Here is a 15,518-nt window from a genome sequence, read left to right as displayed (position 1 = left end):
CACTGTCACTCTGCTACCTGTATTACACTACAGTCCCAAACGTGCCTCTCTGTTATTTGTGGGTACGCACCTTCAATTATTATGTGACAGCACTGAAACTCAACTTACCAGTTCTCCATTTCACACTCACCTCTTCATGCTCGTGCTCATCTTCACTATGATCCTTGTGACCACGTGCTGCAGGAAGAGCATGCTTCCTCACACTGATCTGCTTGTGAGATGCCTCTCGCTTGCTGGTGTGGCGGTGCCCGTCGGCACTGCCCAAACTGCCATCCTGGTGTCCGTGGCTGGCAGAGCGGTCACTGCTGTGGTCATGGTGGTGCACATGCAAGTGAGAGGCATCATGGACATGGTCATGTTTATGAACACGATTGTGCTCGTACTGATCACCAGGGTCATGCTCTGGGGCATAATCCCACGTAGCGTCTCCAGACGTCTCGCTGATCTTCTTTTGCTTCTTCTTCTGTTTCCGTTGTTTCCGTTCTGGCTGGTCCTGAGTCGTGTTTGTCTCTGTGGAAGGTTCATGGCTCTGCTCTGCATGGTCGCTGTGAGTGATGGAATCATTGCGGGAGTGGCGGGTGCCATTGTGCTCGTGCCGGTGCGGGCGCGAGTGGTGGTGGTGGTGACGGCGGCTTTGGTTATGAACGTGTTTGCCATCCTCCTTCACTGAGGGCACCACTGCATCTCTCCCGGTGTCACATTTATGATTTCTCTTTGCAGACACACCAGCCGTGGTCTGGTTTTCTGACTCTGAGTGGCTGTGAGCATGGTTATGAGGATGAAAATGCTTTCCTTCCTGCACTTCCAAAGCATACAAGTGAGAAACGTGGTCATGGCCAATATCATCATGATTTATCATCACTACTTTTACCTCTCCCAAACCAAGGCTTATTAACAGTTTTTCCAGGCCAAAAAAAGACAATCTTCCATTTTCACCATAGCGATCAAAAATCTTTTCAATGTAGTATTTTTGTTCATTTTCTGCTTCCAATGTTGAAAATTTACTGGGCATAGATTCTGTTCCTCCATTCTGGAAGTACGATTCATTTGAGATCTGATAGTCATTATGGTCATGTACACGATCCTTTTTGGGACCACTGTTATGTCCATCGCCATGGCAATGATTGCACTGATGAAAAATAAATGTCAGCAAACAAATGATGCAAAATTTTGTGTGCATGTGTACCTTCATCTCTGTTTCCTACAAGAAACACAAAGAAGCACTTAGCTGTAAAAGCAATCTCAGTGTCAATTTATATGGCATACCAGTTTGGTACTTATGCCAACTGAATCACTCACAAAACTTTTTAGATATTGGCAATAAAAGAATAGCAATTGAAGTACTTTTACTGCAGAAATTGTATTAATGTACTTTTCTTATCCAACAGTGAAACAAACTCTGTGTATTTTATAGATGCTGTTTTACAAACCATATTACAGGAGGCAATGATAAGAAAAAGATTAACAACATTTACAGTCAGTCATATCAGAACATTTTTGTGCATATTTTCAGAGGCATCTATGCTTATGATAACCTACAAGACTGAAAATCTTGATAAAACACAAGCTACAAAAGAATAAAAATTCTTTTTAAATAACAATGCTGTATTTTCCTGTTCACTGAAGTGACAGGCAGGTAATACAGCTGAAAACCCACATACCATTTGTTCTCTTTTGTGCTGCTGAAGTGCCTCCACTCAACACACACTGCACAATTCCCTATTTTGAAATTGGCCATTACCAATGTAAAAACAAGTTGTCATTAACCAGCTTCAATGTATTGCTTAAATATTCGTATTTTAGTACTTTTTACTTTGGTTTACTGACTTCAAAGATCTATGTGGACATCTATTTAAAAGTAGGGTTATATGGAAAAAACCTGCTTATGCAACTCAAAAAATACTGTTATTGCTGACAACTGTCAAGTTGAAAGCAGCTAGTACTGATTTTTAGAAATTATATCATTGAGACAATGTGGTTTTCAATTTAGTGTTGACAATGTGGTTTTCAATTTAGCGTTACACGTAAAATACTTGCAATTCAACACCAGGTTATGAAGGAGACACTTCAAAATTTCAAAAAATGTGTTCAGAATTGAAAACAATTCACCATTTTACATTTTCACCACTGCAGCAAATGCAAGGTTGTAAGGGAACAGGAAACAGGTCAGCTGTGCTTTAAGCTTTTAACACTGCCAGCAGTTTTAAGTTCCTGATGTGCACCTTGACTAGAGCTGCCACTGGCCCTACATTCATGGGCATGAGTGACCTGGTCAGCACATCCTAAAGTGCCACTGACTCCCACACAAGACAGGAGAAATCTGGTTGTCCTTCCCAAGCCCCCCACAGCTGCTCACTAAAATGTGCTTTGTGAAATTGGCCAGGAAAGTGCTCTGCAGCAAACCACAAACATTTGCAGTCCATCTTATTCTCCTAAAATACCAGCTTGCGGTTTTGTGTTTCAACACTTGTAACCACATTATTGCACACACACACAAAAAATCTGTTGGGAAGCTCCTACACTTGTAACAGGCTGGCAGAGAAAAGGAAGGAGCTGCCTTCTTAGGACTTCACATGGCAAACAGATGTGTCAACACAGAAGACCTTTCTCCTGTTAACCTCTACAAATCCAAAATATGAAAATCCACTTTTCAATGGAGCTTCAAACACTTATGGAATTTTTTAGTAAAGCAAAACTCTCTTTTGCAATACTGTCCCATTTAAAAATATACGCCCAGAAGAATATCTGTCAGACGGAGGCATCTGCATCAAAACTGATTCCACGGACATCAGACAGGTCAACGGCTACTCACTGTACATTAGTGGTTTATTTTTATAAACAACTGATGTTCAATCATCGGTCTGGAATCACCATGGTTTCTCTCCAGTTCAATCCCCTACATTCCAGTTACTGATTTCAGGGCCGGGATAAACTTTTTCAAGTAGTTCAGTATGATAAGTTCATCCCCAAAATTTACTGAAATATTGTTTTCATGTATTAATATATATATTAAGCAATACTACTTTTGTAGGTAAGACACCTTTTCTCCCCCTTTGCCACATAATGGTAATAGAACCAGAACAAGAAAAACTAAATTATTTTCATTTAAACAAGCATGATCCAGACTAAAATACCTCTACCAGGAAATTCATGTCTAAAGCATGCTCATAATCCTTTTCACAACCTCATGATCTTTTCCATGTGACTGTCTCATACAATACTACTAAAACATTACATGGAAACTTTGGTCATGCATCCATAATTGTGGTTTAGCTTTGTACGGTACCTTTGCTCCATGCCCTAATGGTTAAAATAGTTTGTAACCTAGGATTGTGATTCATTGATGAAAAACAAGAGCTGAGTAGTATCAGACAAATTTCAAAATCAATTACTTGTCTATTTTCAGTTTAAACAGTAATAACCCTAGCAAAGTATTTTGATCTTCTATTGTATAATATTCCGTATCTTCTATTGCAAATCTTGTTATGGAAATGATACTTAAAAAAGAAATGTACCCATAATAAAAACTTTGCAAAAGAACAACCAGAAAGAGTTAATTCTTTCTTTTTAAACAAGCTTCATTATTCTCTAGGCAACTGTAAATAGCTGTCACGTTTAACCTGTCAGGCAGTACTCATATGTGTATAATACTGGAAAGCTGAATTCCAAGTTCTACACACTTCAGTGGCACAAAATTGTATATAGCTGATCTCATTATAGGAACACTAAGACCCTCAAATCCCCTCAAGAGAATATGCAAGGGCAGCCTGAGGACAAGGCTACACCGAAGTTGAAAAGGATTCTGCCTATTACTGCTGCCAGCCTTTGCCTATTTCTGTTGACTCCTTTGATTCCCTGCTGCCTCCCCTCCTCCCCTCCAAAGCTCCTGACAGGCAGGAACGCAATCCCAGCCAGACAGGAGAGAAAACAACTCCAAGCCGTGGGTTGGTAAGAAACTACAGCACCCATAAAGGGCACGGCTGAAATAACAGCACCTGCTACATTTTCCCTGAGCTGCAACAAGAACAAGTGGAGTCCTTCCTGACACCTCAGGCAGCGGGACAACCCCACCCCAAGCCAAGCTCTGAAATTAGACTGTGTACATTTGCAGGGGCAAAGATGAAGTGTGTCCCACCAGAGGGCATTTCGCAAAAGCACCCGGTGCTGCCCAGTGCACCCCGTCCCCTCCCCACTCAGCAGCGTGAGAGATCATTCCCAGCAAATGCAGAGAGACTGAACCATCCACACACACACAGAGGCTTGAGGTCAAAGCACCTGAGCAGTACGTAGGCACCTTCTCTGTGTGGAAAACTCAGCACACCTCTATGCAAACCACTGTCTGCCTAGAGTGTGTCAGCTACTTAAGCAAAGGCACCTGTGATCAGAGTTGGGTTTGGTTTTGCTTCTTTTTAAAATCCTTTTTTCATTCAATTTCCCTTGGATTTCTGAAATATATCCACCGGGCTTACTATTTCAACTGTTCTTCATAATATAGCACTTTATGCCTTAAAGCCTGGAATATGAACATGATTTGGGGGGACATCTTTGTTTATTTATCACCAACTGCTTCACTGAGACTAGAAAACTAGTTCAAGAGTTAGGCTTTACTTAAAACAACAAACTTGGATTCAAATAATGTGGTCATACAAAATTCAAACTCAAATGAAAGCCACATCTGTTATTCCAGCATTTGCAGCCCATGCAGTACAGCATTTTTTCACTGTACAATGCTGACTAGAATACTTTAAGTGCCCAACTTTCTTCCCCCTAACCCTTTTTCTTGCCTGCTCCCAACAATTTTAATAACCTGAAATATTTCTAATATAAATGCACTGATTTCTTCCCTTCCCACGCTCCTTCCCAAGTAATTTCAGTTTCTCCTCCTTGTTGTTCAACTTTCTTATCCTTGTTTTCTATGCAGAATGTTCTGCTCATCTACAAAAAACATCTTTGACTCCTCTAAGTTACTCAGCTTGAATGCCACACAAAGTAAAAGACCTTAGCAAGATTTCATAAGTTGCACCAAACACATGCTCCAGCTAAGGCAAGAGCAAACCCAGAGAAACAAGAGGTGCTAAAAATAAGGACAAAGAATGCCTTACCAAATGAAGACATTCTTGCTGTGAGGTAGTAAGAAGTTCAGCACTTGTGTAATTCATTTCTATTAAGAACTTCTCAGAGTAACATCTCTATGAGAAATGCCAATTTCTTAAAAAGAGAAATATTTCTTGAAATAAAGTTATTGACTACATAAAGACAGTTGTTCTTACAATTCCTAGAAATTTAACTTCTTTTCTATATTGCAGGTATTCACTCCAATGTACATGCAGGAGAGATGTGTGCAGCTTTCCCCCCCATCCCAAACTGTGCAAATACTTCATACAAATACTTGGTTCAAAAAGAAGGCTGGAATCTGAAAATCCTAATGAACCTACTCTTCATTTTTAAAATTTCACATTTTTAACAACTACTAGAATACAAAATCCTATTAATCTAGCACACATTTTTAAGGTGAATTGTTTTTTGAAAAATTAATGTGAAATTAATATATTGTAGTTACTGAAAGACATTTTAAAAAAGCCATAAAACCATTTAAACTAAGTAATAACCTGTTTTTATCAGTCTTATGCTGACATTAGCTTCTGCACATACAAACAGGAAAACATGCTACAGATCAATAAAATGAACCATTTCTAACGTAAGTTCTCACCCATCTCCTGTATTTTCTTCCCTCTTCAATTCCAGTGAAACAGGTTTGTGGATTTCAGTAAAACTCATTCATTTGAAAACCTACAGCCCAGTAGGAGGGGCACTTTGAAAGAACACACCATTAACCACTTGATCCAAGCCCTATTTGCTAAGTTAATACCAGATAAGACTTAAAGAGCACAGAAAGCATTTATGCATAACTGAACACACCATGAATACTTCTTAAAAATCTGAACTGTGAAGTATTTGAAAAGCCAAGTCCCCAGCATAGTACAATGATCTTGAACCAATACAGCAGCAATCTACCAGCTCAGTTATACAGAAAGGAGCATTCATTTTGAACATAAAAAACCTGGACAGCCTTCTTCAAAGGGTCAGTTATTTATAAGAAATTGCTGAGTACAGGATCCTTCTCAGAGCTCAAAAGAATATAAAAACTTCAGAATAGCTGGAAATTCTGTAAGTACTAGTTCTGCTCACCAGGATCTAATTTGCAGTCTTTCATATATAAATTGGATGTGGTCCATGAAACACCTATTAATGCATAGAATTGATAACAGAGCTAATTTACTTTTGTGCCAATATTCTACTGTTCAATTAGGTCCTATTAAGATACCAACCAGTGCTTGTAAGAATAACATACTTGAAAAGATGAAGCAGTTACAGCTGCATTTTAATATTTCATTTTTCCACTGAAAGTAAGCAAATTGTTCTGGTTAGAACCAAGGCTGAAGTTCAACAAATATTTTAAGATGGTGTTGCACTTAAAGCAGCAGTCCTACCCTCCCCCACTGCTTCACTCTCTTGTTCTCATTCCCACAAAACCATTTTTGGATACCAGCACATTTGTTTGCTGATCTGTTCACCGTGCAGCTGTACAACTACATTCTGCTGAAAAACAGCCTAGAAAAAGAAAAAAAAGATATTATTTTCAAGACAGATTACTTTTCCTATCTGGCTCACTGTGCAGCTGCACAAACACCACAGTCCACACAATAAGAGCCACCCAGCTTTAGGTGGGAACACCAGTTACCGATCTGGTCGATCTGCAGTCTAACAGAATATTTTGATAGAGCACAAATAAAACAACTGCCCACCTCAAAATGCACTCAAGTAACACTGAAAAAACAGCAGTGGACATATTTCCTATTGAAAGCCATTTGAGAATAATTTCTCCAACTTTCCCTTCAAAACACAATATAACAACATTTCTAATAAAGTGTTAAAACCAGTTGTAGTACTTTTATTGTTCTTATAACTTACACCACTGTAAGTATTTCATCGTTGCACTACCTTGTAATACTTGTGGTATGTTAGAAGGCATAAAAGGTGCGTCTTGCATGAGTGTTTAATACCTACATCATTGTAATAAACCCCTCTCTATCACAGCCACAATCCAAAAAGGAATTTCACGCCTACTACTAAGCCGATGACTTCTCTCACTTGAAAAAAATAGAAAAATAAATTTAGAAAAGCTGTCGATTATGGAAGTCCATTGAAACACGAGACTAAAGCATAATTTTCTTACATGTGCTATGCCACATTAGTGCTTTACTGATTGTGAAGGCTACTCCTAGAATGAGGAGGTTTCAAATTCTTTACTTGACAACATGTACCATTGAGTCAAATCTGTATTTCGAAATAAGAGATTTAGTTAATGAACTACCATCACAGACTTTTATAAGGTTCTCTGTCAACATGCCACTCAAATTCCTCTTAGCAGTTACCCAGTCAAGAGAACAAACCAGGAGAACTACTACTCCTAGAGAGCAGGCAGCTACTGGAACCACTGACATCTTGAATAAGTGGGCTCCCAAATGTGTCTTTGTCCAGTACTTGTGGGAGACAAAGGAGTTTGTCAAGACATCTTGGCAGATTCAAAGGTAACACTTTATCAGTCTGACAAAGGACATAAAACAGCTGTACATATTTCAACAGGCAAATCCACCAAGAAAATGCCCAGCTGAACCAGTATCTGTCATTTTCACACCAATTCAAGCGAGACCTCAACAGAAGTCACGCCACTTCCTAGCCATCATTTATTTTAACCAAGATTATTCTGAAAGATCTACATGGCTACTCATTACAGGTTTGTGTGGTGATGGAGGCAACCATTCAAACTGACACAAATACTGACTGGCTTCAAAAATCACTCACCATGAACTATAAACCTTTCCTAGCAAGGTATTAACTCAGAAAGGACACAAGCTTGAGGTGAAATAATGAAAATGTAGTATTTAATACCCAATAATACCCTTAGTGCAAGATTAAAAACAGAAGAGGAGCAAGGAAGCACAATGTTACTGGTAATACGTGAGGCAGAAATGTCAAGGGTCTGGAATTGCTTATTGTCAAAGGAAGTAAATCTGAAGCAAACTGTAACTGCATGTCCAAAATAAAAAACTCCAGAGCAGGTGTGGCATAATTTTGTCATTTCACTATTATTCAATCACTCCTTGATTGAATACGAGGAACTCCTGTAACACGTTTTTCATAGGATATGCGCAAAAATTCAGCAAAGAATGTGGGGTTTTCCAACAGTTAAAATACATTCCTTTCATGTGAAGAACAATGTACTCCTCTAGATGCTTCACTTTGAGAATGTTTTGTTTATAAAATATAGCTAATCCTTTGTCTTTGCCAATTTACTGTTAACAATTAAGCTACAGTAATGGAGAAAATTCCCATAAATTAATTTACTTATAGAAACTCCCAGAATTTTCCATGAATAAGTGACAATTTGCCTTTCTTATTCCTGTTTTAAGAACTCAACAATAGTACAATACAAGGCAAAGTATGGTCTTCCAAGACTATATAAGTATTTTACATTGCTCAGTGTAACTGTTTACTGCAATTAATTTGCACTACAAAGTTTGATACAATGGAAACAGAATAATAATTTGCTATACTTGCTGCATTCTTATTAAAGCATCTCATCTTCATCAGCTCTTTCAAGAGTCAGCATTAACCCCTCAAATTCCTCTCCCTACTACTGAACATACATAGTTAGCAAAAGCCAGCATAAAAATCTTTGCCTAAAGACACCAAGAATGAACTTCTGGGACTCTGTATCACACTCTTCAAGATACATATGCATCAACTTAGACTACACACTTTACAAACCTCAATCTATTACAGGAGTACAAAGACAGCAACTCAGTGAAAAAATAACTAGCTATGGACATACTACAATGAAAAGCAAAATTTTATATATACATCCTGCTGCAGCTACTGAATGTACGGTCTGGGAGCAAGTGGGCCTTGTTAATACAATGCAATGCCTCTGCTGGACAATTGCCTCAAAACATAGCTCAGAACAGCAAGGATGGAAATCTATCCTGTTAATGTATTGTATCAGACATCTAATAAAGAGGAGTATTTTATATTTAGCATAAGAACTTAGTATTGCAAGGTGACCACGTTATTTGGACTGCAGCTAAGTAGTACTTCTTAAGTTTTAATGTATGCTAGTACAATTTAAAACTGTACTTTTAGGCTGAGACACTGCCTTCTAGAGACTGAGGTTCAGGTCAGCACAAAAAAATGCTTCTATATTCTGCAAACAGCACCAGACAACATATATGGCCTATATGATACCATGTGCATTTAAATGAGAGTACTTATCAAGGTAGTAGAGCCCTGATAGAAAGAGGCCTTCCCTGACAGGAATGGATTACAGAAATTGCACAGAGCCCTGAGAAGCAATGTAACCATCATGTGAAACACAGAGTACAATCTTCCACTTGACAGTAAAGCAGATTTTTCTCGACTGCTCTGTACATGATATGAATGAAGCAGTGCCTGCAGTGCCAAAGCAGGACTGAGAAGCACACCTGGCTCACTACTCCCCCTTGCAGAAACACTCACTTGTTGCATTATTAGTTATTTTGTAAGATGAATTGAACTCAGCTGCCAGCTGTACAAATGACATATGGCTGCCACGAACAATCCTAGATGGGATGCAGTGCTACTCAATCCTATTTAATATGCAAAACAATATTAACAAAGATATTACTCAAAAATATCCACAAAAAGAATCATGTTGAACAATGTCTACTAAAAGAATACCTTGAAGATTACATATATTTTTCCTTTTTCTTTGATACTCCAATCTCAGTATGGTTGCATGCTATTATCAGCAATTAGCTGGGTTAAAGAGGAACTATTTATAGATATCAAATCACCAGCTGTAAATAATTTATCATTTACAGTTATCTTTGAGAATTTGATGTATTATTTTTTTCCAATAATCATCACCCTAAAGAGCAATTTACTGATGTGGTACAGATCAGGTCATCTTGAGACCTCTATCTTTATACATAAATTGTATGAAAACACCGGTCTGGAATTCATGTTGTATTACAGTGGTCTTTACTAGGAACTGTGATTAGACACTATTTCTAAAGCATTTATAACCTACATGCAGAAACACTGTACAAAGTCTCTCTTGGTTATATTTACAATTTTATGCAAATTCTGCATAGAACTTCTTTCATATTCTTTATCTGAAGAGCATTTTATCTCACATATGCATTTTATCTTATCTAACCAACCACGACTTAAGATTGATGACTTTCAGACATGATCAGTTATACATCTACCTTCCAGTACTACACAGACTCTCCCAAATCTAGATTGGTTTAGCTACCTCAGTGACTTTAGAACTGTGTGTCTTTATCACTTAAGCACCAAACGGAATGCTTATACAACTTTCTGTACCTCTTTAACAGTCCAGAAACTCTCTCTCTCTGGAGTTTTAACTCCTCTGTTAATATTCCACATTTTGTATAGACACGCTACTTTGTTTAATACCAATGTGACTGTCAACACAGAACAAAAAGAGGGGCAGGTTTCTCTCACAAACTTTATGAGGCTACAGGAAGGTGACAGCCAGATGAGAATGAAGCTCTTGGGTCACTGACAGCTGGGAGAGAAAAGACAGCAGCTGAGTCATTCCTCCTCTGCAGCAACAGAAAAAGCAGCCAGGGAATGGAAAGGGAGATGAGGCAGCACAGTGTGATAAAAGATGAGAACATTTCCAGTCTAATGAATCATGTCCCCCAGCATGGGTACAACACCCTACATGTAATTCCAACATCCCCTTCTTCTCAGAAACTTTAGAGACTGACATCAGCAAACCATCCTCTTCCAAGTCTTTCATGCTGCTTTCCAGCTTTCTGGGTATTAAAACCTGTACAGACTTTGGACTATCACAAGAGGTAACAAAGTGACTTCAAACAACCATTTAACTACTTTAGTCCTCAGATTTTTATTACATCCAAAAAGCCTGGAGGGATGGCACTGCTTCAATAGCACTTAAAATACTACGAATAGGCAGACTGATGCAGCACATACCTTTCTTTCCTTTAGGAGGTTACACCATGGCAGAACACTGTTTCCAGCATATCAATCAGTTTTTTAAATTTAGAGAAAAAATGGTTTTATTAGCTTTGCCTAATTGGTACACATTTCCTTACCAGACCTTATTAGGTGTATTTCAAGAAATACCTCAGCTGTAATTAAAAATTATTTAAGAGCAGTCAAATTCTTTCTGCATCAAGTGTTAGTTCACGCCTTTATCAGCAAGATTAGATTACAAGTTTCATTTAAGGTAACCTCAGTAGCCCACCCCCAAAGATGATACTTTTCGTATGATAAAATTGTTTCAAATAATTGCTCTCTAAATTAAGTTGGACTCCCACAGAAAACCAGGAAGTTATACTGATTCTCTTCACATTGGAATAGAAATTGCTTCCAAAAGGCATAAATTCTCAGTATTCACAGAACTCACTCTGCACCTAAACACTCAATCCTGTGAAAGGCATACTTGCCCAAGGAACAGAACTGCCATTAAACTTCCCTTCTCTGAAACTTCTGACATTTTTAAATGTGTTAGAGAAAGTCAAGGTACATCAGACAACTCTGAAAACATGCTATAAAATAACATGCTATGAAATAGCAAGTCTTCTGGCAGTTGACTGTCGAACTGAGAAGAAAATGGAATGAGATTTTCTCGTTCTGTATCATTTTCATTGCTGACACATGCAGTTATGTCTGTCCATCCTTCCTGCTGTCCAACAGTTTGTACAGATACCACCATTCTTCTATCAAGTTTCACTACAGTAAAAACCAAATCATAACTTGCAGAAAAACTTTCATGGAGTTTAGCTTTTAAGTAGCTTGTGTAATTTTAATCAGCAATTCCATCTGATGAAAACATGTAAGTGTTCTCCAATTTACTTTATCGCTGATTTATCAAGTGCCCATCATACATTCGAAACAAACTTCCACTTCTGTAAAAACTGTGAGAGAAACAGGAATAAGTCCTTACAATAGGCACAATCATGATCAAACGACACCAAAACTGGACAGCCAAGGCAAACAAGTCCAAACACACTTCCTTTGGGACTATATACACACAAACTTGAAGTCCATGTGGTCTAGGCACTATTTAAAAAGTCTCTTCAGAGACTTGAATCAGCCATTGCTTTGCAGAAAATGTATTATGAATAGAAAGAGTAAACAGTTGCTTGACTTACTTAGTGAAGACCATGAAGAAAACCTATGCCAAGTTGGATATATTAATTTTGCCGTATGTATACATTTCCGTCACACCATCTAATGATGGTCAGCATGTACTTTTTCATGACAAGTAAACTTTCTAGAACATGTCTGAATTACCCTGATGATCCAATTTCATTAAATTATTTTCTTGCAGTGGGAAAAACATCTGTTAAGACAAAGCCTGTGAGCATATTAGAAAAACTTTAAACCACAACTCTGCTGTAACTGTACATTTTATGACTGACTGGATATGTGCTGCAAACTTAAAACCTGGGTTTCATGTAAGCCAACCTGGAAAGCACAAAGACCTACACAAATATTAATTGAAACAAAGCTCATTGTTTTGGAGAACTTTTTTTCTGTAGCCAGACTCTCCAGCCACATTGCCTATTCCAGATAGGTAACGATGTATAACCCCTCTACACCCACCCACAGACACTAATGTAACGCCCATGTGGAACTGCCACTATTAATCTCATCAAAATTACACAATTAATTCACAATCCATCTATATAGCTAGGCCCTATTCTTTAGAAATAGATTGCACGGCTGTATACTTTTTTTCTTGAAAGTATGAGTTAAAATCAATTTAAAATTAAAGTGCTGCAGGACACCACCACAAATCCTATTTTAACGATTAATTTAGCACAGGAATTTAGCTGGTGAAGTCTATAGTGACACTGGTCAATGTTCTTGGGAACCAGAGCTTTTACACTTTATTTTCTCACATTATCATGCCAAATTATTAGCCTACATAGCAACCATTAGTCTCTCACTTTGGAGTTGCACAGTGTGCCTCAGTCCAGCTCACACCGAATTCCTATTTCTCTACACATCTAAGGCAAAGCACATTATTCACTGAAGAAAATCACAGTGTATTCTCTGTTAAAAATCTAATTTTAAAAACCTCATATATCTTTTTAATACAGAAATAGTTTTCTATTCTAATGTCACTGTGTCAGTTACTACTACCCAAGGGGATACAAGAACATACCCGCTGGAACATGCCAGGAATTACTTTTGTTAACTAGATGACAACTGCTTCCACTCCTCTGAAAACTAACCAGGTCTTCCAGTGTGCATTTCTCAGTTCTGCATCAGGCTCGAGGTTATCACAGGCTCCCTTGATGTTACGGTACAAGATCCTACCTTAATAAAAAAAACACATTATGATTGCTACTTACAGACATACAGCGTTAGGAGTGCTAGAAAACAGAAGTATTGTACTCGGCAACTCTTGCCCAGTTTTAAGAGCGAGCAGGCATGAACACTTCTACAGAGAGGCCCAAAAATGACAAAGATAGCTACAGATTTTAAAGACCAATTTTATTCCGCAGTTTCAACATTTAGTGTGTATTTCCAAAGGATGCAGCACAAGCAGCACGGATAGCTGAGAACAGAAAATCAATTCTTTTCGCTCACCATTTCTGTGTCCGTATAGTACAGCGACAAAGCCTCCTGACCCCTTCCACTCTTACCCTTGTTTAAAGCTACGTGCACATTACGTTACAGCCCGAATGATTTTTCCGCAGGTGTTAACGATAAATCCCAACCGTAAGCTCTACCAGATTTAATTGCGTGCCTTGTTCATCGCCCACCGCCATGGTACTGCCCCCAAATATCGCCAATTCCTGCGGGGGACCCAGCGCGCCCGCTCCGCACACCCCGCAGCGCCCACTCCGGGCGGGCAGGGCCGCCACCTTCCACCCGCACCCGCGGCCTCCACGTGGCCGCACCGAGAGCGAGGGAGCTCGGCAGGGCCGGGGCGCGCCCAAAGCCGCACTGCCGGCAGGAAGGCTGCGGGAGGGAGGTGGGAGAGCGGCGCCGGGCAGCTCCGTACGGCTCGAACCCGCCGGGCCCCGCCGCGCCCCCCCGACCCCCGCCGCACCTTGCCGCCCCCCTTTCTCTCTCCGCCCGAGCAGCCAGGGCAGCCGCAGCCCCGCCGCCACGTCCCGGGCCCCCCGTTCCGGGAGCGGGGGCGGGGAGGATTTACCTGCCGCATGGTCGCCTCACGAGCAGAGGAAGAAAGGGGGTGGGGGGATGCGCCAGGGCCGCGGCGGCGCCTCGCGCTCCCCCCGCCCGCCGCCCCCCGGCCCCCTGCGCCCACCCCGCGGCCTCGGGCCCCGCCGCCACGTGATGAGGCGGCCGTGCCGCCGCGCGCCCCTCTCGCCGCTCCGCATCGCGGGCGAGGTGCTGTCCGCTACCGCCGGTCGGTCCCCGCTGCGGCTCCTCGCCCGCACCGCCGCCCCCCCGCCCCGGCACGGCCCGGGCCGGCCGCCACCCGCTCCGCGGCGCCGGGCGGCTGTGGGGGAGGGCATGTAAACAAATGGGGTTTTATAGCTACCTCACTCGAGTGCCGTGTGCATCTCCCTCTCCGCTCGGTACCAAACCGCCGCGGCGCCTCCTCCTCCTCCTCCTGCCGCTCCGCCGGCGCTATTCACAGACCCGGCTACGCCGCGCTCGCCCTGCACACGCGGCCCCGCAGCCCGCGCTGCCCAATGCGCAGCCATTTCCTCCACCGCTACGAAAGTGGCGTAGCGGCCCTGCCTGCCCGCCCCTCGCTGCGGCGGCTCCGCGCACGGCTCGGCCGGGGCCGCGCAGCCCGGACAGCGCCGGAGGGAGCCCCGGGGGAGAGCGGCCGCCGGCCGGGTCCCGGCTGAGGGAGCCCGGGCTGGGCGGCTCGGGGGAGCCGGGCCCGCGGGGCCGGGGCTGAGCTGCCGCCTCTGCAGCCGCCTGGCGAGAGGGTCCGTCAGCAACAGCGGGGCATTTCGTACCTTCCTATCGAGGTACGTTTCGAGGCCGGGATGCGCATTAACCCCCGTTTATTTAACTCCAGAAACTCCTGTGAGGCTTGCTCGTGGCACCAAACCCTGTTCCGGCGATAAACGTCTCCCGAGGTGGAGCCCCTCGTCACGACACACTTCATTCCTAGACAACAACTACAGAGCTAAATAAAGCCCCCAAACCAAACCTTGTGTAAATCAAAACCCTCGCTAGCTCAACGCCGAGGATCAGAGGACATTTTGGTTTATAACGTAAGAGCTACAATATAGTGGAGTCTTTCACAACAAATCATATTTTAAAATGGACCAGCATGTTTTGTAATGGTTATTGATAGGAAGCACATTCAAAGGCTGAAGTGCAGTTATAGGAATGCTTCAGATAAGTTTTAGACTGTTTCATTTTTCTCTTGGAGAAATTTGCATACAATTTTCATGACATTTTCCTCCAAAAATAGCTGGTGT

The 15,518-nt window shown here is 41.4% G+C and overlaps 1 protein-coding gene across 9 annotated transcripts in view; it reads right to left on the bottom strand.

Moving 5' to 3' along the window:
• Positions 1 to 15,518, bottom strand: part of SLC39A10 (solute carrier family 39 member 10) — a 60,945-nt gene that overhangs the window by 27,486 nt on the left and 17,941 nt on the right. For 2 of the 9 annotated variants that reach the window (XM_082284985.1, XM_082284981.1), the window contains exons 1-2: positions 13,268 to 14,149; positions 131 to 1,201 (exon numbers count right to left, since the gene is read on the bottom strand). In XM_082284985.1, the coding sequence (XP_082141111.1) occupies positions 131 to 1,201; positions 13,268 to 13,279 (1,083 nt within the window). In that variant the 5' untranslated portion in view covers positions 13,280 to 14,149. Of the gene's footprint in view, positions 1 to 130; positions 1,202 to 13,267; positions 14,150 to 14,617; positions 14,743 to 15,047; positions 15,164 to 15,518 lie in introns of those variants that run through there. The other 7 variants (XM_082284983.1, XM_082284984.1, XM_082284982.1 and 4 more) reach the window with 7 other exon arrangements.

Source organism: Coloeus monedula (assembly GCF_965178545.1).
Source record: "Coloeus monedula genome assembly, chromosome: 7".
In the NCBI taxonomy this organism is placed as follows: domain Eukaryota; kingdom Metazoa; phylum Chordata; class Aves; order Passeriformes; family Corvidae; genus Coloeus; species Coloeus monedula.
The sequence above is the reverse complement of the archived record's forward strand: the minus strand, read 5'-3'. Positions and strand labels throughout refer to the sequence as shown.